This window comes from Cinclus cinclus, chromosome 9 (assembly GCF_963662255.1).
Source record: "Cinclus cinclus chromosome 9, bCinCin1.1, whole genome shotgun sequence".
In the NCBI taxonomy this organism is placed as follows: Eukaryota; Metazoa; Chordata; class Aves; order Passeriformes; family Cinclidae; genus Cinclus; species Cinclus cinclus.
Genome location: NC_085054.1, coordinates 3,930,525 through 3,957,018, shown reverse-complemented (window position 1 = coordinate 3,957,018; position 26,494 = coordinate 3,930,525). Strand labels below are relative to the sequence as shown.

General features: G+C 40.1%; 1 protein-coding gene across 1 annotated transcript in view; it reads left to right on the top strand.

Moving 5' to 3' along the window:
• Positions 1-26,494, top strand: part of PARD3B (par-3 family cell polarity regulator beta) — a 390,492-nt gene that overhangs the window by 276,619 nt on the left and 87,379 nt on the right. Inside the window, exon 19 of the mRNA XM_062498095.1 lies at positions 21,764-21,874. Coding sequence (XP_062354079.1) covers positions 21,764-21,874 — 111 coding nt within the window. The remainder of the gene's footprint in view (positions 1-21,763; positions 21,875-26,494) is intronic.

Below are 26,494 nucleotides of genomic sequence, written 5' to 3'. Positions count from 1 at the left end.
CTATATTTGATCTCTGGCACCACGAAATGTAGACTGGTTTGGGGCAGGTTTGTTTTGTTTTGCTTTGTTTTTGTGGTGGGGTTGTTGTCAGGGGTGAGGCATTCAGTGTTTTTATTTTTGGTGGTGGTGGTTTGGGGTTTTTTTGATGCGTTTTTGGTTTTGTGGGTTTTTTTTTTTTTTAAATCCTGTCCAAGAATGGTGTTAACCAAAACTGGCTATGTGCACATGCAGTTTCATTGAAAATGGGTAATGCTATCAGAGAAAAATAGCAAGAAATTCTAGAGACTACAATTTAAAAATACTGATATTTTCAGTATTTAACGTAAAACAGTATGAACTGGGTTTGAGTTTCAGGCTAGAGAAATGCTAACTAAACCTAATTCAATTTGAAGCCTTTGTTACAAGCTGCCTCTTACAATATAGCTGGGAATCCATAATACTGTATAGTTTCACTTGCATTATATGAAAACATGATCATTTGCCTTTAAAAAAAAAAAAAAACCACACACTTCATTTTTAATGTTGTAATCTTTTAATAATGAGTGGCTGAACTATCTCTGTAATTCATTACCCTTTCAGCTGTTAGATGAATGGGATATGTTATGGTTTGTCATTATTCTCCATGGTGGCAAGGAGAACAGACTGGGGATTTAAATGGCCTTCCACCACATGGGCTGTAGACATGCTGATGACTTGCTGTGAGATTACATTTAGTTCCAGGATCTCTGGTGCTTCAGAGTGTAATGCATTCGCTTGCCACGGTGAGCAAAAAGCTTCTGATGGTTTATGTAGGTATACTAGGAGTGAAATGAAAGGGCAAAGAATGCAAGTCTAATGTTGCTTTCTTTTACAAATGACTGGTTGAGTGCAGAGGAAAAAGTAATAAATGTATGGGAGAAGGGAAACAAATATGGTAGTTGAAATATTATATGGACATCTACACATGTGTGTGTAGATATATAATGTGAAATACAGAATAATCTTAACATTGTTATCTGCATACTTAGGACTACACTGGCTCATTACCCATTGCATCAAGGATGCTCAAGTGTTTATTATGCTATTTACCAAATTATAGCTATTTCCTGAACAGCCGGCCTCCGCTGAATATGCTTGTATTCTGTCCATCTTTAATAATGAATCCTGCACTTTGGGGCAGAAACATAGTCTGGCAATGATCAGCAGGAAATAAGAGAGAAATTGGTAATCTCTTTAGCTTTACTGTTTTATGTTGTTTATTTGCCTGTCCCAAGTATTCGTTCGGGGAACTTGGGCAGCAGAGTTCAGGCAGCTGAATTTATTAGAGGATATTAGAAACTGGGCTGAAGAGCAAACAGATACCTAGTAAACTTTTTATCGTGGAATTTTTCAATTGCATCTAAGATTTAGCTAGTCTACTCTGGATGGAGTGTTGTAATAATATCTGTATGTCAATTTATAAATACCAGTTATTTATTTCAACTTCTGCATAGGTATGTAAAACGGATTATAGATTAATAAACACTGCTGGGAGGTAGAGGGATTCAGAGGCGTTCTTGAATATTACTATTTATAGTGGTGGGACTTCTACTTTTTTTCAACTGCATGAGTCAGTTACACACACTGTTCCTCACGCTTTGTAGCATTGCTCCAAAGTTTAACTTGATAACAGCATGCTTAATCATAAATCTGGTTTTATTTCATTTTAACATTCAGAAAAATATCCTCAAAGAGGTTCAAGGAAACTGTTTGGAATATAAATGTTGGCATATAATCCCTTCAGTTATTGAAAAAATAGTCCAATCAATCTCTAGGTTGTCTTTTTAGCTCAAAATGCCTTAATGTGACAGGAATGTACTATAATCTATGAAAGGAACATCTTAATTTATCACAGAGCCCATTACTTTTGAGTTCTATTTTGTGCTCTGGGTATCTGTACTTAATTCTTCACAGATAGTATAGGATGAAGCCTTGCCTGCGATGTGTTTTAGAAAATTGAGTTTATTGTTTTCTTTTGCAAAGAAAAGAGTAGTTTCTCTTACTGTGGAGGTAAGTGCAGTGCCTTGTAGGTTTTTGGAATGTGCTTGTAACTGTACAAAAACAAAGTTTTCGAGGTCTTAACAGCCAGCTGTGGAAGCTGGGCACTTCTTTTTGGGTAGAACATAGCTTGATTCTCTGCAGCTTTTGCCTTTCCCCCTCCACACCGCTAAGTTCAGTACTTCATATTCCTTCCTCGTGTACCAGAGCGTGCTAGTCTGGATTAAATGCTGCAGTTTGAGTTAAAAGTACACTGAAGACAGACATGTGTTCAACATTATTCTGTGTGTTTGGCCATGGAAGGACCTCCAATTCTATTTTGAATTTTGTACAATGAAGAGTTAAATTCTGTTTTAAGGTATTTGAATCTACCCAAGACTTGCTGCCAATTTTTGTTGCTAACAGAGATGTTCTCCAGCCCCTAACTTTGCGCATCTGTATTTGATAAGGCTGGCAAATGTCTTTGATTAGGGTGGGTTTTTTTTGGAGTGGCCATTCAGAGGCAACTTTCATCTGTATTCTGATGTGTGTCATAAAGAAAGGTTTTTCACATTAGTGAAGTGCTTAATTGCATCGGAGCAGTATAGCTGCTTTGGGTTTTAGACTTATTTGGACTGTAAAAGTGAAATGTAACAAATTTTGCCATCTGCTGTTCTCATCCTGCCCCCCCTTCACTTTTGGTGTCCCAACATACTCTCTTCTTCTGTTTCATCCTTATTGTCTGATTCAGAATCTTGTCAGGGTACTTTAAGGCATGTAGTAGCTTCAAGGCATGAATCAGGAGATCAGCTTTCCCCAAACAAGATTCCACACTTGTTCTGTGAATTAAGGGTTTTCACAAGGGTTAGCCAGAACTGTAACAGCACCTTTTTTTCTCTCCTTGAAAAGTAAACTTGACACATCTGTCACGTCTGAGGACTGGAAATTTCTGGCTTCATAGAGGAAAATGTGTCACTGTGGTGTATGTTGTCTGACCTAACTATCCTAGAGATTTTTGTTCCATTTATCTCCTACACACTTTATATAATGAAGGAAGTCTCCCTAGGCATGATCAACCACAGAGAGTGAGTGAAACACAATGGTTTCAATCAAGGTTTCTGCTAACCCAAGTTAGTTGTTACTCTTCAGTCAAAGGTGCTCCGTTCACCTTGACAACCAGTAATAATTATTTTCTTCACAGACATTGTGTAGATTTTTACTAGCCACTGGTCACAACCTTGTTCTTAAATTTGTAAGATGCTTTTTCTATTTTAGTCGTAATGTTTGATCCCTTTCAGAAAAATAAATTCCCTGTGACCTGAATTTCTGGAGTTCTGTGATGGTCTCCAATGTGAATATCTTGATAGGAAATGCTACAGATATTTTTTTGTATCAGCCAGACTGTATTCCCAGCATGTGTGCAGCACAATTCCAGCAAACTTGGGTTATTACTGCTTTTCCTGTGGAAATCTGTCCATAACATGAAGGAGCTACCAAAAGAATTGAAGAGAAAGCCTTAAAATTCATATGCTGCCCAGTTTATTATTAGTGAATTATGTTCAAGAGCCCTCATTTCCAGGCACAGCACAGAAATTTGAGCCCAGCTGAAGTTATTTCAAGGGGGCATGAGGAAGGCAGTGAAAAGCATTAGTGATGAAAACTCAGTTTGGTTTCCCTGAGTGCCCTACCTTGATGCTGACACTGTTTTCTAGGGAGCCTGGAGTACTCAAAAGTGGTCAGTTGTAGAGTGAAGGACCCTGGAAGCCTTGGCTTCTCCCAGCAGGTTGCAGCTGCCCCAGGGTAGACAGTGGTTGGGTTTCCTCCCATCTCCTTGGGCAGCATCCCTGAGCAGGCTGCTCAGGGGCTGCTCTGGATGGCTCCTTCCAAGGCTCTGGGATGCCAAGGAACAGGAGTGCTGGTCTGCCCTGGAGCTGCAGGCTGTAAGGTCAGACTTGGTTACAGGAGGTTAGGTGATCTGCTAAGAGTCACAGGAGGAGGTCTTTTTTATTTGATGTTAGATTGGTGTCGGACCGCTTTTCACTGCAAGGTGTTAAATCTCTTACAAATCTTTGTCAGATTTTTTTTTTTCTTCTAGTTCTACGGGGGAGCTTCATAGGACCTGCCAAAGCAAACAGCAACTCCCTAAAAATTGAGCATTTAAAACGTGCAAAAAAGAAAGGTGCAGCAAAGCTCTCTTTGGCACTGCATAATGGTGTGGAGTGTCTTTTCCTACTAAACATTCAGTGCAGGCACTTCTGATTTTTAGTGTCCCGCATTTCTCTGAACAGGGTTCGTGTGGTCAACACGTGATCCTGAAGGTAATTTACCTTGAGGTTTTAATTGGGTTATTATTACTGGCAGAATAAAGCAACACGTCTCCTTTGAGCAGGTACAAATGGCTACTTCTGCAGAGTTTTTTCTTCCTGTGCCTGCTTTGGTAGTGGTTTTCTGACAATTATCAGGATGGTCCATGAGCAAAATATCTGGGGTGAAGAGAGCTTCATTTTCTCTCAAGACTTCTCTTTTTCATGCTGTATCTACCTTTCTCAGATTGGAATATCATTAGAGAGGCTTGATGCCTATGCATATTTAGCTATATTTTTTTTTAGCTAAGCATAAAATAAAAGACCCGTTTTACCTTACCTGTGTGGGAAGAGGGACTGAGGGAGTGTATTTTCTATGCTGTAGGCATGTTAGTTACTCTTTGGTAAAGAAGTGACAATAGCCACACTGTTTATAAAGAGGAGTTACGTTAATGCAGGTCTGCAGCCTTGGTCTGGTCAAAGACTCTACTTTGCAAACAAAATGTGTATCTATCATAGCATTCCAAGCTACTTTTGTGTGTGCATGTGGCTGTGAATCTGGAAGAGATCTTCCTTTTCATTTGAACTATTACTTTCCTTTTCTCCCCCTGTTCCAACAATGTCACCACTTGGGTTAAATATTTCACTATGGAAAAATCTTACATGCTAGAGACAAGAGCTACTAAGACAAAAGAGGGTAAATAAGCAAAGGTAAAAATGTGCATTTTTAAACATAGAGCAGCAAGGTCTAAAATGTGAGAGTTACAAATGTAATTACGAAAATGTCAACAAATATGCAGATGTTTTATAACGGCCCTTACTGAATGAACTTGTACCCCAGCTGACTTTTTAGAGATGAACTCTCAATTCTTTCGTTTTTTCTCCTGCTTGGGCTGCTCCATCCCATACATGCAGGTGTTAAACTACTACTTTGAAAGTAGATGTAGAGATGACCCTGGTTCATCTCCCTGGGATGGTGTAAAGCCCACAAAAACAGAATAGGGATGTGTTAGAAGCATTCATAATCATTCTGAGAGGCCTCGGACTCAGTCTGGAAATGAAGAATACGTCAAAGGTATGGAAAGCTTAATTGACGACCTTAAAAAAAATCCCCCAGCAACAAGTAACCTGATAAATGGCACAGACTGTTAATTAGATGTCTAAATTTACCAATTGTGTCAGGAAAATTAGGACACTGGGAACAATATGTCCCTAAGCTGCTCACAGAATAACTGCTGTACTACTTATTTATATTTATCTGATGAAGAAGTACGTGCTGAAAGGAGCACAGGCGGAAATCTCTCCTCTCTCACTAGCCTGAAGCTCCCAGGCCTCTCTTCTCACCAAGTCTCTGTGTCCTGATATTCCCTTGTCTGAACTGATCACTGTAATATGTGACCACAGGAAATATTAAGCTGTTAAGGAATTTTGATAGTATATATATACAGGAGAGAGCCATGCGGGACTTCTGGGGCTTAATGTTTGGTGAAGACTACATAGGAATTCCTGTTTGTTTCATCAGGAATTGGCTGGCCCACATCGATGAGAGGAAGAGGGAAGTTAGACTCCCACTTAGATTTCTGTGATATAAGTATGTACCTATTTAAATAAGCGCGTACTGCAAAATGTGGCATGTTTACATGTGGGTATGGTCATGTGCATATTTAAAGGCATTTATAGCTAAGTAGGCACACGTTTACATCATACCTGCATGAGGACCCTATTGCCCTGGCCATGGAGGTGCTTCTTACTGCTCCTCCAGCCAGCAGGCAGCTCCCAGCCATGAGGAACACCATGGCCCCCTTCCCACACCTCCTGACACAGGCATTTGAGGTCATCATTTCAGTGATCACTGATTGTCTCTTAATTGGAACTAACTCCTTAAATTTCTAAGCCAGTCATCCCTCCCTGTGTACCTGATACTAGACAGGGCTGACTACCTTAGAGATAATAATGATGTTTTGAGAGATAGATGTTTTGCTTATTTCTGAGAGTTGGAAGTAAGAACTATCTAGATGTGCTCTCCCCAGAGCCTGCTCTGGGCTAGTTGGTCGGTTTTTATTCCAGAAGGGAGTCGAGAAGGGACACGTTTGCAGCTGGCTGAGTGTGCAGAGCTGGGTGTTGAAGGTGCCCGTGTGCCCTGCTGATGGTTGGAGCTGATGGTGCCAGTCACTGGCCACAGCTCACCGTGTGCTTGGCTGCAGCCCTGCTCTCCCCTGCTTGCTGATGCAAGTGCTGCAGTGCCAGCCCTGATTTCTGCAATGCTGAGCCACGTGTTGGTTGGAGCTGTGCAGAATGCCATGAGAGATGTTGGGCAGTTCGAATCCTTTGAAGGAAAGATCAGGTACTTAATGCAAGCTGCAGTAAGAGGATGATAATAATAATAACTCATAAGAGTTACTGTTTGCAGATCCAAGATGTAAAGGGAGAGATACTGGCGTTATAGGGACAGGAAATATTTGTATGGGGTTTTTTTTGCAACTGCAGCAGCAACAAAGCACAGTGATATCTGAGGTAGCTGGGAAGAATGTGTTCCTAGGACAGGCTTGGGAGAGAGATCCCTGGCAGTGGCTGGTGCTGATCCTCTCTATCCCACTGCAGCTGATTCTCTGCAGCTGTTGAGGAATCTACACCATCAATAGTTGCTAACAGGAAAAAATACTAGCTAGGCTAGATTACGGAATATAATTAAGTCCCCCTGCTTTGCAGGCATTATCAAACAGAGCATCATGGACTTCTGGATTTGTATATTTGTATATTTCTGGCATTGAATAAAGGTGGAGTGATGACATTTCTGCTGTGAACACATTCTGCCTAGGAGAAGAGTGTTGAAAAAGGAAATTGCTTAGCAGCCTTGCAACATCTTTTTTCAATGCGGTGTTGTACAAGGCATGGTCTTGAATCAGTGGGGATTTTTTTAAGAGTTCAGATGATAAGTTCTAAGGAGCTCTTGAAGTAAAAGTAGATCAGATCAAAAAAGTTCTGAATAAATTTACGGTATTCACTTTTTCTTTTCAACTTTGGGGTGCTTGATTTTCTCACTGAACAAAATAAGTTCTACTCAAAACAATCATGTGTATTCTGATTTCAATTCCACTTGATCCAATACTGACTTGTGTCAATACTGAGGTGAGGTGAGGGCTGTGGATAATGGTGGATCAGAATGCAGGCAGCATAGCTGAAAATTGATTAATCTCAAAGTAGCTAATATAGCTTGTTACCTCAACCTCAGTGCCCAGGTGGGGTGTTGTCCATGCCTCTGTTCATAGTTAGCTTCGACTAGTTGTGCTAGTAAGACAAATTGGAATGTGGTGTCAACTAAATACATTTTTAGAAAATTCTGGTGACAAACATAAAATCAACTCACAGGTCAAGATATTTCACGCACAGCTTTTTGCTTTTCAGACTCTCAATTTCACCTTCTGAATATGTCTTGAGCAAAATCAGATCCTTTGGACACCTTCATTTCTTTACTTTTCCTTTTTTCACTTGTTTCAAACACCACTAGCCACATCAGTAAGATGAAATTCTCGCTGTACTCTGCGTAATAGGAAAGTACCCTATTTGGAACCAGTTTTCAACCAATCTGTTAAATACTAGTGATTTTTGTTAAAGATTTCCGATAGAAGTACTAGGGCATTAGCTGGCATTTGCAACTCTGCTTATTTAGAGAATATGCCAACTAATTGCTAGAGGAAGTATGTTTAATGGTACAAAAGATGTAGTTGTTCATTCCAGCTATTGTGAGTGGACTTGGGGAGAATGGTTTTTCCACATGTACAGCTTTCTTTTTTTTGACAGTTATTGAAATTCTGGACGTTGGATTTGCCCATAATTTCTGCTTTACATTCCTGTATCCTGTTGCTTTTTTTTCTTCCCCAGAATCACTGGACTATATTTGTAGTGATACTTGTCTTTTCAGCAGCAGCTGGAAAAGAGACAGTGGTACAAGTGAGACAGGAGGTGGCAGGAAGATGTATGACTGCTGGGAGAGGGGTAAAAGGATTTCATTTTCCCCACATGAGAAGAAGAACCGAAGCCAGACAACTGAGACAACTGGGCTTTTTAGTTACAGGACTATGACAAAATAACATCATCATGGCACTCTATATCAAAAATGCAGCTTCATCTGAAATTCTGTGCATCTTTAATGCAGTTGTCTAGATGCACAACAATAAGGCTACAAAGACAACTCAATTACCATGACAAAAATATTGTTTTGAATGTTATAACTAGTAAATCAAAATAAATAGTGCTATAGAGAGATCAAATGATGAGTGGTATATATAGTTGATAAATGAGACCTTCTTTTCACTCCTTCCTATGATAGGAGACCAAGCACACAATGAAGAAATGGAAATGCAGATGCTTAAGTTGTTTCACAGTCAGCTCTGTAGTTTGTTTTACAGATTAAATACTTTCAGCTAAATGTAATTCATCAATTGTGATCGCTCGTGTGGTGCAATTTGTGTTCATATGGTTGTGGGGGTTTTTAATGCAGTAAATTTTTGGGCCCATTGCCAAAACATGTTTTTCAGGAAGTGCAGAGTAGCTTCTCCTCCCCTGTGTTTGTGAAGGTAGTTTTTAAACAACGATTCGTCAAGTTAAGAAATAGAAACAGTACGTGTGATCAGCTGCAGTTCATGATGAATAAGCAGACTGTTCATGGGAGTGAATACTGATTGTGTTCAGTAATTCATGGGGAACTTGTAAGCCAGAACTTTTCCCTATGAATTGTTTGATGGACAATGGCTAATGTCTAATACATTCAGGAGAAACTGTGATTGTATCAAGCACAGTTTGGAAACAAAAGAGACTTAGGTTCATTGACTGCCTACACAGCGTGGAGTAGTTTTTTGTCAACACCATTTAGTTTTTATTCATGCAGTGATACTGGCAGCTCCTGTTACAGAAGTTTTAGAGATAGATAGATAGACAGACAGACAGGCAGACTTCATCTGTGTTGTTCAGCCTTCTATACCGCTATGGGCTTTGAATTTAACTATTTTTTAATCACCCTCATAATGAAGATCCTTTTTAGAGTAATATCTTGGAGCTAAGATTGTAGGATGCAGAATTTTTAAGGTATCTCTTCTCGTTTTGTACTCTTGGTAAAATTTGCACCAGTGGTTTGCCATTGCAGATAGTTGAATGAGTGAATATAACCTTAGGACATGGAGCAGTGGAGGTAATGAGAAAAGAAGAAAAAGCCTTCATTTGGTGAACAAAGCATTCCTGTATCTGAGCAAGAAAGCAGAGATTTCTCCCTACACTGTCACACAAAAATTACCTGTCTGGCAATATAAACAGCAATAACAAATAATTATTTTTAAAATAACCTATAAACATTTGTGTTTGGGAGTCAATGTGTGAAAGGCAAGAAATATGCAAGGAGAAGGTTTTGGGAATCTGGGCTCTTGATGGTGCTCCTGCAATTTCAAGGTACATGGTTGTAGTAGCCAGCAAAGTTAGGTACTTTGTTGTTTTAAACACTATTCTAGCAATTTTCTCTGACTTTGTCCCAGAAAAAAAATGTATTTCTTTATCTGATTGCTCCAGAATTACTTCTTCTAAGATTCAAGAAACAGAAGTGATTGCCAGGTTTTCAATGAAACCTTCCAAAGAAATTTTCTGGCTCACAATTCATGACCAATACTATGGCAAACAGAAATGACAGAACTGTGTAGTTCATATAATTGACTAAAACTTTCAGTCACCTAGTTCTGGTATTCGTTTTTTATTTATAAAGTGGTACCAAGGTAAAGGTTTTAGTATGTTCAGTTTAGCTTATCAGCCTGATGAGAAAGTCTGTTGTTTAATGACTGGATGAAACCTTCCCCATCCTGAACCATTGGCCTTCAGGTGCAGAGCCAAGTTCTGTGAGTATGTTTGAGTGCTTCATTTTTTCCTGTATTGGTTAGTCACTCTCTCTTGGCATGAAAATAGCAGTGGAGTCCTGGAGGGTTAGCAGTCTGGCTGGCTGGTTTTTATACATGCCATGTAGGATTACTCTTGCTGAAAATAATCAGTAACCAAAAGCCACAATGTATGAGAGATGAAGATATTTTCTTGAAGCTGAAACTCAGCTATAACTAATCAACTTGATTCCTAATAACTATTTCCAAAATCCACCAAAAACTGGTGGCGGAAGAGCTTGGCAAACACAGACTGAAGTTCACCTTCCCTGAACATCCCCATTTCCTAGGTCCTGCTCCTGACATTTTGCTTTGTGTCAGGTTTGCTGTACCAAGGAGAATGGGGAAGAGCTTCCTCTCGAGAGTTGTGGCTGAGGTTTTTGCTTAATTAACTGGCAGAGGGTATGTCTGAGAGTGACAGACAGTGCCTCCTTCAGTCCCCAAGTGGTGTTAATTTCCTGCAAAATACAGGGGAACATATTCCCATCAGTATGTCCACACAACTTAGTGATGCTAATGAGAGCTGGGTGCTTGTGTCAGAGGGGAAATTGCTATCTGTGTGCCAGGGCTGCATCCCAAATCGCTGAACAGTGGAATTGCATCACTTCTTTGTTATGTTCGTGTCTTTCAGCAGCTTCATTGTTGTTTTTTTCTTCTATTTCTGCAGCTATCAGAAGCCAAGTTTTCCGAAGAAAACCACAGAATAATCTAGTTTCAGTTTTCTCAGTATGCCACATTAAGTGCTTTATTTCTGAGGATTTCTGGGAAAATAGCAGAGGGGAATTTTGGCAGGTCAGACCGGTTCTTCTGGTCTTGCTCAAAAAAAAAAGTGAATTTGTTTCATGCAGATAGCTGCTTGCTTGAAAGCTTCCTTTAGTACAATATGAAAGTGATTCAGCCCCCTAATCCATCACTGGAAGTCTCTGCTACCATCCAAGACACTTAAAGGAATCACATTTGCAGTTCTAATTGATAGCCACTGTTTTGACAGGCAAACAGATTTCTCCTCCCAGTGGCTTCATGCAGTTGGCCTCCAGCAGACCTTACCATTAGCACAATTCTACTGAAAAGAATATACAAGCTAATAATAAATCCGTGGGGAAGGATATTAACCACAAACTACTATGTCTAATTAGAAATGTACAATAGCCAAGGCCAGGGAGGGAAGGTATTATTTATCAGAAGAACTGGTTTTGACAGTTTAAAAATGCTAAAACATCTATTATTTGTTGTGCCAAAACACATCTTTCAAAATACAGGATATACACAACTCCTCTCTTACTTTGAATATTAATGCTTTGTAAAAACGCTGGCTATGGTAAAGGCACAGAGAAGGAATTTGTGTTGCTTTAGCTTCAGAAGTCCATTAGGAAACCTAAAAGCAAGTCATCAAGTCGGGGTTTTCTTGGCTTTACAACCTCCCTTGCCTATTCAAGAGCTCTGTCTCTCCTTCTTATGTCTCCCTTGGAAAGCATCTCTTTACTGTGAATTCTCTTAGTTCAGAGTTTCTCAAGTACTCTGAGCCTGAGCTCAAATAAGGCTAATGCATCCTGCTGAGAGAGAGTGGTAGCTCAGCCACTGGAGAGATCTCTGCATGTCTTCACTGCATATTGCTGCTCAGTGTCTCAGAAGCAAGAGTGCTGGTGCCCAAGACACATTCCCTTTGTGCAGTCTCCAGCAGAAGTCCCCAGGAAGAGGTATTTCTGTAGCAGTGCAGCAGTAGAGCATATGAAAGGAGAGTGGAGCAAGGAGGAGGAGAGAGAGTGTGTTGGGGAGAAGGAAATGAATGCGGAGAAAGCTTAAAGGAGATGGGGGGGAATAGTGGAGGGGGAAAAGCATCATAGCAAACTGCCTGGAAAGTGTGGGAGGTGGATATGGAGTGATAATGGAATCATAGCTCTGAGCCGATCAGTAGAGAAAGAGAATGGGACCTTTCAAACTGAGCAGATAACTTTTACCCTTTGTGACTCAGTTTCTTCATATTGGAATGGATATGATGATACATGTTCAACATGAACTACTCGTTAAAGTCACCACATTCCACAGAATGGAGCCTTTGTGCAGACTGGCACGTTGTCTCAATTGGAACAGGAAGGGGAGTCCTCTGTATTCCTGCTATTTTCCAAAGATGTTTTTCCTTGGAGATCTTGTTGTAACCTGCAATGTGCAGGTTTGCTTCATGAAAGTCAGATTAGCCCCAACAAATCCCCTACTGTGACATGTAGTGGGAGGAAGGCATATGATTTGGTTGAGAAGGTGAGCCCTGCAGTGGTGAGATGATTAGCAAGTCTGACACCTCAAAATATCATGGCTCTGAGTGCAAACGTGGCAGGTTTTCAGTTTTGTTTTGCCAATGTCGTATGTTTAATTTGCCTCATGAGTTTTGTGTCTGCAGTTCTGATAATGTCACGGTTCTATATTGTTTTTCCATGGCCAAGAGGGCTGAGCAAAAAGTTTTGTAGTGCAACTGGAGATTCTCATAAAGTGCAGGAATAGCTAAAATGCTAAGAAAAGCCCTGAATACCATGAGAGTTATGATATAAGGAAAATGAAAAATGTTCCTCTGACAAACATGCATAATACATATACATATACCTGTAGTTGATACTTTACTGAATTCTGGGGTCACGTGGCTGGTAACAAGGGAAAGAGACACCCAACATAGGAGAAAACCTGAAACAAAAAATTCAGGAGCCTGCTTTTATCACATTTGGTACCCAAAGAGCTACCCTTTAGCTCACTTCAGTTGGTCATTTACCTGTCCCACCTTTAAGTGGTTCTCAGCTACCTGCAAAGGGATGGAGGAGCTGCTGGGATAGAGGTGTGCAGGCTCTCACTTGACTGCAGGATTTTAAAAACCATAAAGTCACCAAGTAGTTCTGGAGGGGCAGCTGGCAGCACTAGCAGACTGCACAGCCACTGTGTGTCTCCCACTTTGTCTTACTGACTGCACCCTAGAGGAATAGGTTCAGTCAGAAACTGCATTTATTTTTTTTTTTTTTTTTTTTGCTGCACGACAGAGAAAAACAAATATCCAGAAAAATTAATAGCAAGCCCAACTGCCTGCTTCTTTTCTCTTTCCCCTTCCCCTTTCCTGGGACTATGAAATGGAAACTAGGAAAGCAAAGTCAAGGGCTGGTTCTTTCCTTTTGCTTTGAATATGGAGTTACCATGCCCAAGACACGGATGGGATTGTCGTGTTCCCCTGGGGTTGGCAGGTTGCCATTTACAGACCCCTTACAGGGAAGGTACAGCAGTGTTTCTCTGCACGGTTTGGAACAGAATTAGTATTCGCTTCAGAAGAAATTACATGCTTGTAAAGGGAAATCAGGAGGGGAAAATAACTGCTGCTCTGTGCAAGCAGGGACAAATAAGAATATATGGGAATAATTTCTTACTTTGGTACAGAGTAATTCCACAGTCTGGTGGACAAACAGGCGGTGCTTGTTGCATTGGACAGACCATAAATTGATTTTTTTCCTCCTTCTGATCAAGCTGTAAATCACAGCTGTCCTTGTTTACTGCAGATTTCTGTTTTGTAGTATATGTAACGGAGGATGCAGAATTCTTGTCCTGGTGACCAAAAAGTCTAGCAGTGTAGTCACTGGATGATTAAACCATCATTTCATGGAAACAAGTGCATAGCTGCCATTGAACACTACGATTTTCCTGGTCAGATAATAGTAGTAATGACCTCTTTTCATAAATGCTACCTCCAGGACTCAGACTACCTCAGCATGTTTTCTAAAAATAAGCTCCTTGAAGTATAAAGATGACTCTTGACAGATGCCTTCTGTTGTCTATGTTTGCATAGTAGTTGATGAGAATTATTCCATTCCATTGGTTCAATGGATGGATTTTGTGGGTTTACACTTCAGCTCGGGTGGCCCAAGTCTTAAGGTTCCATTAAGCTCCTTGGGTTTTGTCTTTGGTCATTTTTTATGCTGCAGAATTAAGATTTTGCGTATGGTTCAGATAAACAGGAGTGCTCTACTGGTAAGAATTTCCTAGTACCTAGTCATCAGAATGAGTTACAGTAACTCACCTCTGTCTTTGTAAGAGCAAGTTCTATGATTTAAAAATAAGCTTATGGGGGGCTCAAAGGCTTTGGAAAGATGAGTGAGAAGATTTTGGGGTCACTATTTAAATTGCCTCCATTCTGCAATTTCTAGGCAAAAGATCAGCCTCCTGCATGTCACACGGGGAACATCCTCCAGTCTTTTATCTGGTACTGAAACACAGATAATATCTGAGGCAGTGATACCAGGAATGAAGATTTTCTTTTATTGCTGTCCGCATGGTTGAAACTCTCAGAGTAAACTTCAAACTTCACTGTGTAATTTAGGGCTTCTGTTTGACATTTCGTTTCTGTGTGTGACCCTCTCCACTGAAGTTTATAGATTATTTACCTGTGAGGTGTTACAGCAGGCAGCTTCTCAGATTCAGTGCTGGGAATTCTTTCAGTAGCCCTTAAGTCTGTGAACAATGTGACAATCCAAGCATTAATACAAATGTGATTAAGTATCTTTTCTCAGCTTTGTTTGCTTTGTTCTACTGATGCCTACAAGTTACATAATGAGTAGCATGTACAGGGTCTGCATTAAAGGCAGTTTCGCATTGTAGCATAATTCATGGCAAATTTATTTTCCTTTTAGCAAAACTTCAGTGGGGAAAAGAGTTGCACTGTTGATTTATTTTGAATGAACTCGCAGAAGGCTTACTAAGTGTGCCATGTGGAAAGCTCCTTGAAGTGCTGAGGGTTAATACTCTCTGCTCTTAATTTCAAATTCCAGATAAATATGGTTTCAGCTTTGATCTTATCTGGACTAATTCTTTGTCAGTGTACTAATTAATTCAGCATGCTGCAGAAAAGATGCTAATTTGGGCATCAAAGAAATAAATGGGTGGGGGGAGGTTGTGTTTAATCAGAGTTTTTAAAAGATAAGTTTTACTCCCATTAGGCTGCTTCTGGAAGTTCAGTCATTTTAATCTGGCTCCAGCAGTCTGATACAGTAAATAAAAAAATAAATTAAAAAATACGAAAATGGCACTTGTTTGCTTAATTCTGATGTAACATGAGCATTATAAGGTGGATTTTTTTAATATTTGCAACTTCTGCATAACTCCTCTTTTTTTGTGCTGATCATAATAATTTTAACTCTGAACACAGCATTAGCATAATGTGGATTATCTCCCATTATAATTTGAAGATGGCTAAATATGAGGATGCTCACATTCATGAAGTTCAGCTGCATTGGTGAAACACAAATAATAATTGTAAAATAGCACACTTGAACAATTTGTTCCATGCTTCCACTGTTGTAATAAATCAGAGGTTAGGTAATTTTTTTCCCTTTTCAGGGGAGCTGGTTTTGGTTGCCTAAGCTGCCCTGTTGTTTGCCATGGAAAGCTGTTGTTTTTGCTGCTCTTCTCTTGCTGCTGCCCTGGGAATGAGCCCTAGAAGTGGGAGAACAGGGAGGCAGCAGCCCAGCTGTAAAAGTCTTTCCTGCAAGCAAACCTCACCAGATCAAACTAAAAGTCCATTTTTTTCCCTCTTTATTTTCCGGATCTCTTTCCAATTTACCCAACAGTATTGGTGTTGTACAGAGCACTGCCCCAGGATTGGAGGCACTGCCCATCCAGGAGCAGGGAGCAGCAGGGGCTGAAATAACCCTCTCCTGTGTTCATCATCTTATTGGCACCTTCCTTTCACCCTGCCAAAGCAGGGAGATGGGGTCAGAACCTGCTCCTGGGCAAGGCTTTGTCACGAGGAGCTTTTGCTGTAATGTGTGTTGTACACTGGGAAGGGCATCTCAGTGTCCTGGGGCTAAATCCTCCACAGAGGGAATGGGATCCACTTTCTGCATCTCAGTGTCCTGGGGCTAAATCCTCCACAGAGGGAATGGGATCCACTTTCTGCATCTCAGTGTCCTGGGGCCAAATCCTCCACAGAGGGAATGGGATCAACTTATATTGATGAAGATTTCAACACTGTTGCCCAGCCCTTGCTTTGTGTGCTCCATTCTCAAATTATCAAACACATTTTACCAAAACGTTCTTTTTTTTTTTTTTTCCTGTAGTTTTTTAGCTGTTGCAAAGCTCTTGATCCCACTGGTGTAATACTCAGTGGCACACTTTTCTGCCCAGTAAGTAAACATTTAGTAACAAACCTTTTAGGTATTTAGAGAGCCACTAAAAATGTGAAAGATGTATTTCATTAATGCTGCTATTAACATAAATGTAAAATGAGCCTGGCCTGTAATCACCATCAAGTCTCATTCGCTAAGGATCTTTACAGCAATGTTTAATACTCTGTAAAAGTGTATGTATGAAAGCAATTAATCAAAGCACAGTACTGCTTCCAGAGTATTTCTTCTACCATAAAAGCTGAGTGATAAAATAACTTAAAACACAGTGCAGTAGTGGCAGTTAATAAGCTTTTTATAGTCCCTGTGTGGATCTGAAAATCATACCTTATTAGTATCTTTATCTTTCTTTCTCACTTATTCATTCTTACTCACATTTAAATTTAATTTTAAGAGTTATTTCTAGCCTTTCATAGGGGACCTGCTTTAATAATCTCAGCATTTTTCTCCATTTTGCTGTGAAATTACTAAGAGTCAGAGCTTTTGTTATATGTACTTTACAAATCACTCTGTTTTTTTACAGATCATTTCTGGAGATGTCAAGATTTTCTGACAGTGTTAGGCTTTGTGTCTTCCTTGGCTGTGTCATAGGCTCTCTTGAATTATTTTCCCACAGATGTTTGTACTTTCATTACGTACCTTGTTAGCTGCAGTGGAGCCTCCTGATCTTGGGCAACTGAGTTACCTAAGAAATCCAAATTGCTGAATTTAGTCAGCAAGCTGCTTCAAGGTTCCACCCACCAGATGTTTCTGCTGCTTAGAAGTCTGGGACTTTATAGACCTGCCTGCTTTTTAATCCTTGAAGCAAATATCAACACGTTTGAGATCTGGAAGCCCACGGCTCCACACGGAAACGAAGTGTTGCCATGACCACAGCTTTAGGTCTTGCATGCAAGACATTTATCCCAAGTAATAACAAAGCAGGTCTGTAGTATATTTGTTTTCATTTTTATCCCTTAGAATCCTTGGAAAGAAGCGTACATGTGCTTTAATGCTATCGCCAATAGGATGGCAATAAATACTGCAAGACAACATCCATTTGGTATTCAGAGACTTTATTTCCTTAATGTTTCTGAGGGGAACAATTTCAGTTGTTTGCAGGGCACTCTTTGAAATTAATAGAAATAGGATAATGCCTCAGTCTTGCACAGCATATTTTCAACAGTCTTTGGGCTTTTCCCAAAAGCACAAAGCGCTCAAAGATCTGTTCACATAAAGAAAATCCCTTCATGTTTTTATTTACAGAAGAACTGTGCTCTGAGTAGTTGGAATATTAACTTTCCCAACTGAAAAGTGTACTAAGGTTAACAGGGCTGTAACATCTTTAACAGTGCTTCCCAGTTATTTACATTGGCTAATCAAACAACTGGGGCACTCACTCAACCTGGGAAGGCATGGATTTATTTCCTTACTGTCATGGCAATGACCAGTGTCTGCATTTGACATAAATTGATTATAGATGGCCATAGAATGAGAAGATACAGCTGATCCATTTGTTTTCAGGTCTTCTAGTTATATTTCTCCATTTGTTATAAACGGTTTTCAGAGTAATAAATCTATTAGATATTAAGTAGAAGCAAATTTGACTGTGCACAGTATAGCAAAACAGACATTTTAAAAATTTGAGTACCATACAATTTTTCATTAATGTTTTTATTCTGCTGACAATAGTATTAATATAGAAGGCAGATTTTTCCACAGTCCAATTATTCATTGCTTGGAGAATTGGCATTTTCAAATCCTAAAGCCATACAGTTTCCATAGAATTTTAATATGGATTTGATTAATTCCATAGCATAATTTGACAACAGATTTTATCCTGTTCTTGTTGAAATCAGTGGAGCCCTCATACTGATATTGATGATAATATGATCATACCTAATTTGATCATGCAGCAAGTACTCTTACTACCTTTTTTTGATTGTTGTTCCAATAAGCAGTAGAGACTATTAAACCTGTAGTGCTTAATAAACCCATGCAAAATTACAATGGCTGGAAGTTAATTTTATCATCATGGAAATTAGAACACATCAGTGAGCAGACCATAACTTTTAGGACAGGGTGTATAAATTCAGGCAGAGATGATACTAGGTTCTCTGTGGTTTAATGTTGTCTGTGTATATTGTTTTTCTTAACAGTGTTAAATTTTGTGCTGCTTTTATTTTCTACTATTTGTACAAGATTTTTGTTGAGCTGAAAAACATAATAATAAGGGAATGGAATGAAAACAGTAATAATAAGAGAATGGATTTTTATGGTATAGCAATGTACAGAACAGGCCAAAAGAAAAAAAAAAAAAACCTACACATTAATATTTCCCTAGCCTTGAGCTATATGCTGCATACTTTATATAACAACTCAAAATTGTAAGCCTGCACCAATCCTATCTGAAGCAAAAAATGACAGAGAAATAGTCACAGAATCATATAACAGTTTAGGTTGGAAGGGACCTTAAAGATCACCCAGTTCCACCCTGCCACGGGCAGGGACACTTCCCACTGTCCCAGGTTACACAAAGCTCTATCCAACCTGGCCCTGAAAACTTCCAGCAGCTCCACAGTTTCCCTGGGCAACCTGTTCCAGTGCCTCACCATCCTCAGTGAGCAATTTTTTCCTAATATCTAATCTAAACCTACCCCTTTTCACTTTAAAGCCATTCCCCGCGTCCTACCACTCCTTGCCTTTGGGTGAAGTCCCTTTGATCTCTTTTGTAGCCCCCTTAGGTACTGGAAGGTCCTAGAAGGTCTCCCTGGAACCTTCTCTTCTGCAGGCTCTACAACCCCAGCTCTCTCAGCCTTTCTTGCTAGGAGAGGTACTTCAGCCCACTGACCATCTTTGTGGCTTCCTCTGGACTCATTCCAACAGCTCCACGTCCTTTTGTATGTCGGAGGCGCCCAGGGCAGGATGCAGCACCCAGGATGGGGTCCCATGAGAGTGGAGTGTAAGGGCAAAATCACCTCCCTCAACCTGCTGGCCACGCTGCCTTTAATGCAGCACAACAGCAAAAGTTGTTTTCATCGAGACCAACTCATTATTCCCAGTTTATAATTACACTGAAACTTGCCAAATTTATGGCAAGAGCAGCTCTACCAGCAAACAACACTGTTTTTGTAAAGTTTGTCATGTTGGCAGTTATTGCAATCAAAATTGTCACTTTATGTTATTTAAAATGTATTTCTCCAGTAAGCAAGAAATAATATCTAGACTTGAAAGGGACACATGTTAAAAACTATTTTTTTTTTACATTTCTCCCGAGTATGCAACATATCCAACTTCAACTCCCTGCAGCAATACAAAATGCCCAAGAATAATGTTTTCAAAATCAATACATGCTACAGTCGGATATGAAACTCCACAAACCTATAATTGAAACTGTGAGAGAAAAGCAGGCAGCCTGAATATAAACAAAGTACCAGGGCTGGATTATGACCAAGATGCAAGTGCTAATACGGCCTCTTGAGAAAACTGCCATGAGATCTTCCCAGCATGAGCCAGTGTCAGAAAGCAGGGGTGTTTCAGGAGCAGCCTGCTGGTGCTCATACCCAGGTGATTTCTTGTTTGGCTGCTTGGCATCTCTGTAGAGAGTAATATATGCAGAGTTTCATCTGGCTTTTCTTTTTCACCTGGATGAGCTCATACCTGTGCACCCACCTTACTTTGTTTCTCCTCACTCTCTGTACAGCCTCTGTGTTTCCTGACTGCTGCCTTCACTGCCAGCACCACCTTCTCATGGGGTGTGTGACCCCAGTCTCTTGGGACTGCTGGAACTCAGAAAGTGGTAGTGAAATTAGTGTGCTGTTCTACACTCACAAAGAGGAAAAGCATGGGAAGTATATACTGTATTGCTGGCAGCCCTGAAATTAGTAGGGACCATGAAAAAAAAAGGACTGAAGATTGTTTGTAGACAAGGTGCATGTATATTTTGAGCAAAGAATGCAAGACACCATCTATCTCTATACCAACACATAGGAAAAAAGAGGAAACCATGCACTGATTGGACTCTCTGCTCCCCAGCACAGTCCCTGACAGCAGCACAGTAAAGCATCTCATGTTACTACCTGTAGTACTTTTCCTTTTTATTAGTACCACATGCTATGTGTCTGTCTCTCACATCCATCATTCTCTGTCTAACCAAGTTCTTATTGTCTGGAAAACTTGCTGCAGAGTTCCCATTAACTTCATTTGACTACAAGCTCAGAATTATTAATTTAATTCACAAAAAATTTGGATCATTATCTTATGAGCCTGGCTATTTGCAGAATTTCTGCGTTTGTTTGTGGAGAAACAAAGTCAATGATTTAGAGCTTAAGGATAGTCACAGTAGTTCAGCTGTTCCACTTGAGGCAGTTTGGGCTGACATGAAAAATAAAAAGGGTAGAAAAAAGATCACGTAGGCAATCTGCAGACTTTCACAGAACTGTTTGCAGTTTTGAGTCAGATTAATTAATTTGCAGCGTAGTATATTTAATCATGAAGTAATTACTTTTCTTTACATTGTTGTCATGCATATAAGGACACGTTAATTTGCAGAGAAAGACACAGGTTGATCATTTACTTGTGGAACTGAGAATTTTAAACTTGTGAAGAGGAGGGTAGGTTTCTAAACTTTTTGTTTGGTCCATGATTCATAAGCATATTTGACCCCAGTATTCTGTTTCTGTTCTAACTCCACCAGAAATTAAATGTAGCTCCCCAGTTCACCACCTTTTATAAGCTGGGTAAAGCAGACTTGTTATGCATATTTGTACAGTGTATAAAACAACAGTGCAAGCCCCAAACCCACTGGGGCCTCTGGAGGACTTTCACAGCATAAATATTACATGATAGTATATTACTAGGCAGAAAGAAAACCCCAGAAGTTTAAAAAAGAGCTCTTATGAACCGTCTAGGTTTGTACTCTTGGAACAAAGCAAGATTTTGTTCTTTCTGGTTGCATCCTCATTTAAACAAAGAACAAATCTTGAAATTAGGGCATCGTGAATGAGAGAGTAGTTACTGGTAAGAGCAGAACAGTGGCCCAGTCTGTGTGCTGACACCACAGCCACTGCAGATGACCTTCAGAGAGCTGTTGTGTGGCAAGAGGAGCCTTCAGCCACTTTAAAATGTGCCATATTCCAGCTCTGCAGTGCCCTGCTTTTCAGATTTGACAGGGCTTATCAACTAAGTTTCAAGCAATAGCTTTCAAAAGTACAGGGTCCAAATCCATTTGTAACCAGTTCTTCCTCTTCCTTATGGCCCAGGTAGTACTGATAACATATCTTGCAATGTGGGAAGTTTATGAGTCACTGAGATAAAAAACTTGGTGTTTTGATTGCCTAAAATTTCTGTGGTTTATGATAGATAAGTACTGTTTTTTTCTCCTGTAATTATTTCCTCATGATTCCTTCTTTGATATCTTTAACAGATTTGGAAAGAAGAAAGAAGATAAAAGTGGGAAGGCAGACCAGAAGGGGACTCCAAAGCAAGGCATGCTTAAAGAGGAGGAGCTGGAGAAAATGAAAGATGAGCGTGAAAGGTGAGAAATGGCAGCATCTTTGTTGATCAGGTGAAAAACTTCAGAGCAAGGGGTTTCCTGAAGGAGCAGCCAGCCTGTCCCAGCAATGCCCACTGCAGTCAGGCCTGGCAAGCCAGAGCATTAGTCTAGTCCTGGCCGAGTCAGAGCTGCTGTGTGACAGGAGCTTGTTCTTCTCCTGGAGTTTCTGTGAACTTCACTGTCCCGTTCAAATCCCAGCTTCTGCTTTAGCTGGTGAAGATCAGTTCCTTCAAAACCTGTTTCACCTCTGCCCATTCTCAAGGCCTGATTGTAATTCCTGACTTAGGAATTTTCTCCTCTACTTCTCTACTGCAAGAAACTCCTGCCTCCTCTCCTGACGGCTTCTGCCATTGTTTTCCAGCACTTCAGATCTCTTTGGCTTCAGCTGGCTGTGCCATCAAATAGTAGTTTTTGTACTTGGGTATTTCTTTTCTGCACAGTGTTTGCTGGTAAGCCACCTGTTGTGGAAATATGTACGCAACAAATGTTGAATATGCTGAGAAAACACCTGGAAGAAAGCAGGTTCAGATGGTTAAAATCAGTCTGCAGAGGCAGGAGTCTGCCAGCAGTGGGTTGGACAAGAGGGGCAAGGCAAGAAGCTGGGTCTGTGCCTGCTAGGAATTGTATTTCTGGGGTAAGACCCTGGGAGTCTATTCTGTTCATAAAATACACTTTCCTATGCCCACTCTGAGTAAATTCCTTATCTTCCCAGATTAAGAGATTTTACAATTTTCTGCTTTTCCCCATGTCTACCATCCAGAAACTGGAAACAGTTTGTCGGTGTCAACAAGGTTCAGCAAACTCCACTTTGCCTTTCCCCAGCTCATCCAGTAGTTCTTTGCTAATAAAGGTCTTTGTTTCCCTCTGATGTCTGCTGTCAGTAAAGTTAAAGAGCCCATAGTTTCTGGCTCTCAGGGAGCTTCTGCAGATGCTGTGAAACTTTACAAGTTGTAGTAATGCATTTTGTCAGTGCAAGCAGAAAACTTTCAGAGTTCTCCCTCCTTCACTGGAGCATCCTACCCCTGGGAGAGGGAATGGAAGCAGACACGGTTGCTTTTGGGCAGACAGTGTTTCCACACAGGTCAACATTTGTGGTACTGCTCAGTGCCCAGGGAAAAGACACCCAGCTTTCATTTGAGCCATGCAGTGTGTGCTCAGCCCTATAAATGGTGTCTAATGGGTTTGATTGGGGAAAAAAGTCAATCCAAACCCTCGAAGTCTGCTGCTAATTTTTACTATTTTAAAAGCTAGCAAGGTATCCAGTTACTATAGTGCTGCTACTGGATATGCTTAGCCAGTGCTTAAGTATTTAGTTCATCTAAGTTAAGTAGTGTCAGGAGAAACTTTGTACCATTTGTTTTAAAATTTCTGTGCCGTGTCCTTGATTTTGCCAGATTGATGAGTGCCTTTATATTAAACTGCTGACTCCCAATTTGGATACTGGCAATTTGAGAGGTATGTGTCCTTCATTTTAAAGAAGCCAGTGTCTTTTATTAGGATCCTGGCAAGCTAAGAAGCATGTATCCCATCTGTTAAAGGGCCAGTGTCATTTACTAAAATGTTGGCAGGCTGGAAGGAATGAACCCTTCTGTCTAGAGGTCTAACGTTCCAATTGGACACAAGATAATTGTTCTTAATATTTCTCTAGCGTTGTGTGCTTTTTTTTAATTACAGTCACTGATTGACAGTAACTTGGTACGGCTGCGTTAGAAACTGGCAGCTCAATGTCTTCATCATTCTGGTTTCTCTAGTAATGATTTCAGTTTTGACCTGGAAGAGTTTGTGACTGAAATGGAGAACAGCAGGTGTGTTGAGAAGTGGATGAACCAAGATGATATTTTTAACTCACTTACTTGATTCTTCTTCTGTAAGGCACAAGAATAGGAATCTCACACTTTTGTAATCAGGTAGCATATCTCCAGGGGATTCAAATTAATTTCTTTTTTAAAAAATCCAGAAAAATAGTGAAGAAATTTTCCCTGTGTTATCTTCAAAGGAATGCAACACATGCTGTAAAAACAAACTATTTGCTTCAACTTTCTAAATGAAGTAAGAGCATGGCTGTGTGTTCGCCCACATAAGACTACCTAAAGGCTTACTAGTGAACCCTTCTTGAGCGGGTCATAAAATAGAAGGGCCGTTATTTTTTGTTAGGGGAAAATTATTTAAAGAAGCTATTTCTTCTAGATGGGTAAAAACTGTTAGGAAAATTGATTAAAATCACTAAGGAAACATTACCTGACTTGAAGGTAGATCAGTCCTTTTGCTTAGTTGTTGACTGTTCACCTAATGATGATGCTCAGCAAGACAGTAAAGACAAGTTTTATAGCTCTGTCCCAAGATTTAGTAATTCTATAATGTAGTTCAAGTCCAAGATTTTAATGCACCTATTGGCAAAGAAAACCTTGTGGTACATTCACACCATAGATCATCTGCTCCTATGACTTCACTAGCTGCAATCCTGCATACTTGGTCTCATATTTATAAAACTGAAGCTTAGTAGAACACATTCATATTTTCAGATCTGTTCTTGTTGAGTGAAATGAGTGCATGTTAAAACTAGTGGGGATGTAATAGTAGAACAGACTGTAGAAATGTAGCAAGTTTTGTCCCCTGATGCCTGTGATCAAATCCTATATTTAACACCTTGAACAAACTAAAATTGCTTTTCTAACATTTAACCTTTCTAGAATAACTTAAATGCACATCAAATTTTACTTTTCCAGGATTAGCTGTATAAATAATTCTTGTTCAGATCCTCAATTCAATTATTGCAAATCTAAAGTCAGATTTTTTGCTTAAACAGTTTTCTTAAATGCTGACTGCCTACCATAGTAACTGATACTATGACTTTCCTTCTGACTGTTTTGTTAGGGGTGTTTTCATAGGCCATGTTGTCCATTTTGGACACTAGTGGAAGAGGTTGGAGTAGTTGATTTTTGGGCTGGGTGTGACAGGATTAATGATCAAGTGCTTTTCAGCATCTTAGCAGCTGTGGAACTCGCCTGTTTTTGGATATTGGTTTTGCATGCAATATATGCTTGGCAGCTGTCCAAAAAGCAGAATACTCTTCCAAGATCTCAGCTGAGAAATATTTTTTGGTAGGAAGTGCATTTTCAGTTTACAGAACTAGGCTATCTCTCATAGTTTTGCAGAGGTTTTTGGTTGGTATTGGATAGGCACAACAATATTTCACAAAATCCCAAGGACAGGATTTTTGTAGAGTCTGCAGCCTTCTTCTAGAAAGTTTCACAAGCTTTAGACATGCAAAAATGTCAAATGTGTTCACTGCACTGTTATGGGCTGGCTGTGCAGTACGAGCTCAGTGACTCGGGCACTGACAGGAAACGTCAGCTCTTACGTAGGTGTGCTGCATGAGTGTAAGCCCATTATGCCTGGAACAGGTTGGATTTCCTGCTTGCACAGAGAAGGAATTGAGCAGTGCATGTGCAACAAGTCTGGCACATCCAGAATGTGTTAGAGTTAGTGGGCGTGTGCAGACAGAGTATTCAGTGCTCACTCTGTAATGCAGATGATTCCCAAAAGGATAGGATTTGCTTGCACACTGGTCCTCAACATGAATTTGCCTGGCAACTCCTTTTATGGGCTGCCAAGTTTCAGATTTGAACCTCAGAAAGTGAAAATCAATTTAGTATTTCTCTAGCCTAGTAATTTCTGTTTCCATTCCACATTGTCCCAGTCTCAGTTTTCAGTGCAACTCTCTGTGCTGCCTTGTAGCTGCAGCTCTCTGAAGCAGCTCCACATCCTGCACCAAAATGCTGACATCATTATTTTTTTTACACTGCTTGTATTCCCTAGCAATCCACACCAAGATCAAGGTCTCATTGTGTCCTTTGCTGTTGGGGAAGCTTGGGCCTGACCCCAAGCACTTACAGTTGAGGTGGCAGAGAGAAAATCCGACAGGAAAAGACAAGTGTCCTCTGGGTGGGAATGTGACATGCAGGCAGTGCAGTGGCTTGTCCAGGTTCCTAAAAAGTCCTGTCAAGCTAAGAATTGATTCCAGACCTCAACCCCAGGCTTCCTTTCTTTTCAAAGCCAGTACTTTATTACACAACTACTACTTCTGCAAGCTTCAAGTAGTGAACAGGAACTTCGGATGTTAGGCATTCCTTCTTTAGTAATAGCCTTATCTGTGTCCAATTGAATATGAATCCAGCACCTCCTTTAAATTATTCTCTTCTTTGCCCCCTACCTCCTTTCATTTTCTTCATGCCAAGGTGATGCAGTGTCAGTGAAACTTGAGTGGAAAAAGACAGGAGCTCGTGATAGTTCAGGAGTATTGACTTCACTGGTGGTACAGTTTTTGAGGTGGTGGCTTGTCCTTTCTGACACAAGTCACATGCTTCATTGGACTGAGGCCTTATTTTAAATAAACTCATTGTTTTGTTCATGCTTCAAAGAGTTTGGCTGTAGTAAAGCATGTGCTCCAAAGGTCGAGAATCTGCCCATAAAAGGAAGAAACAAATGCTATATCTGAGGGTTATTTTGATCAAGCTGACTCAAATCTGTATTTTTAGTGTGTTCAGTGTAAATTACTCAGAATTTATCATTTTAATGACAAGATGTTTGCTACATTATTAA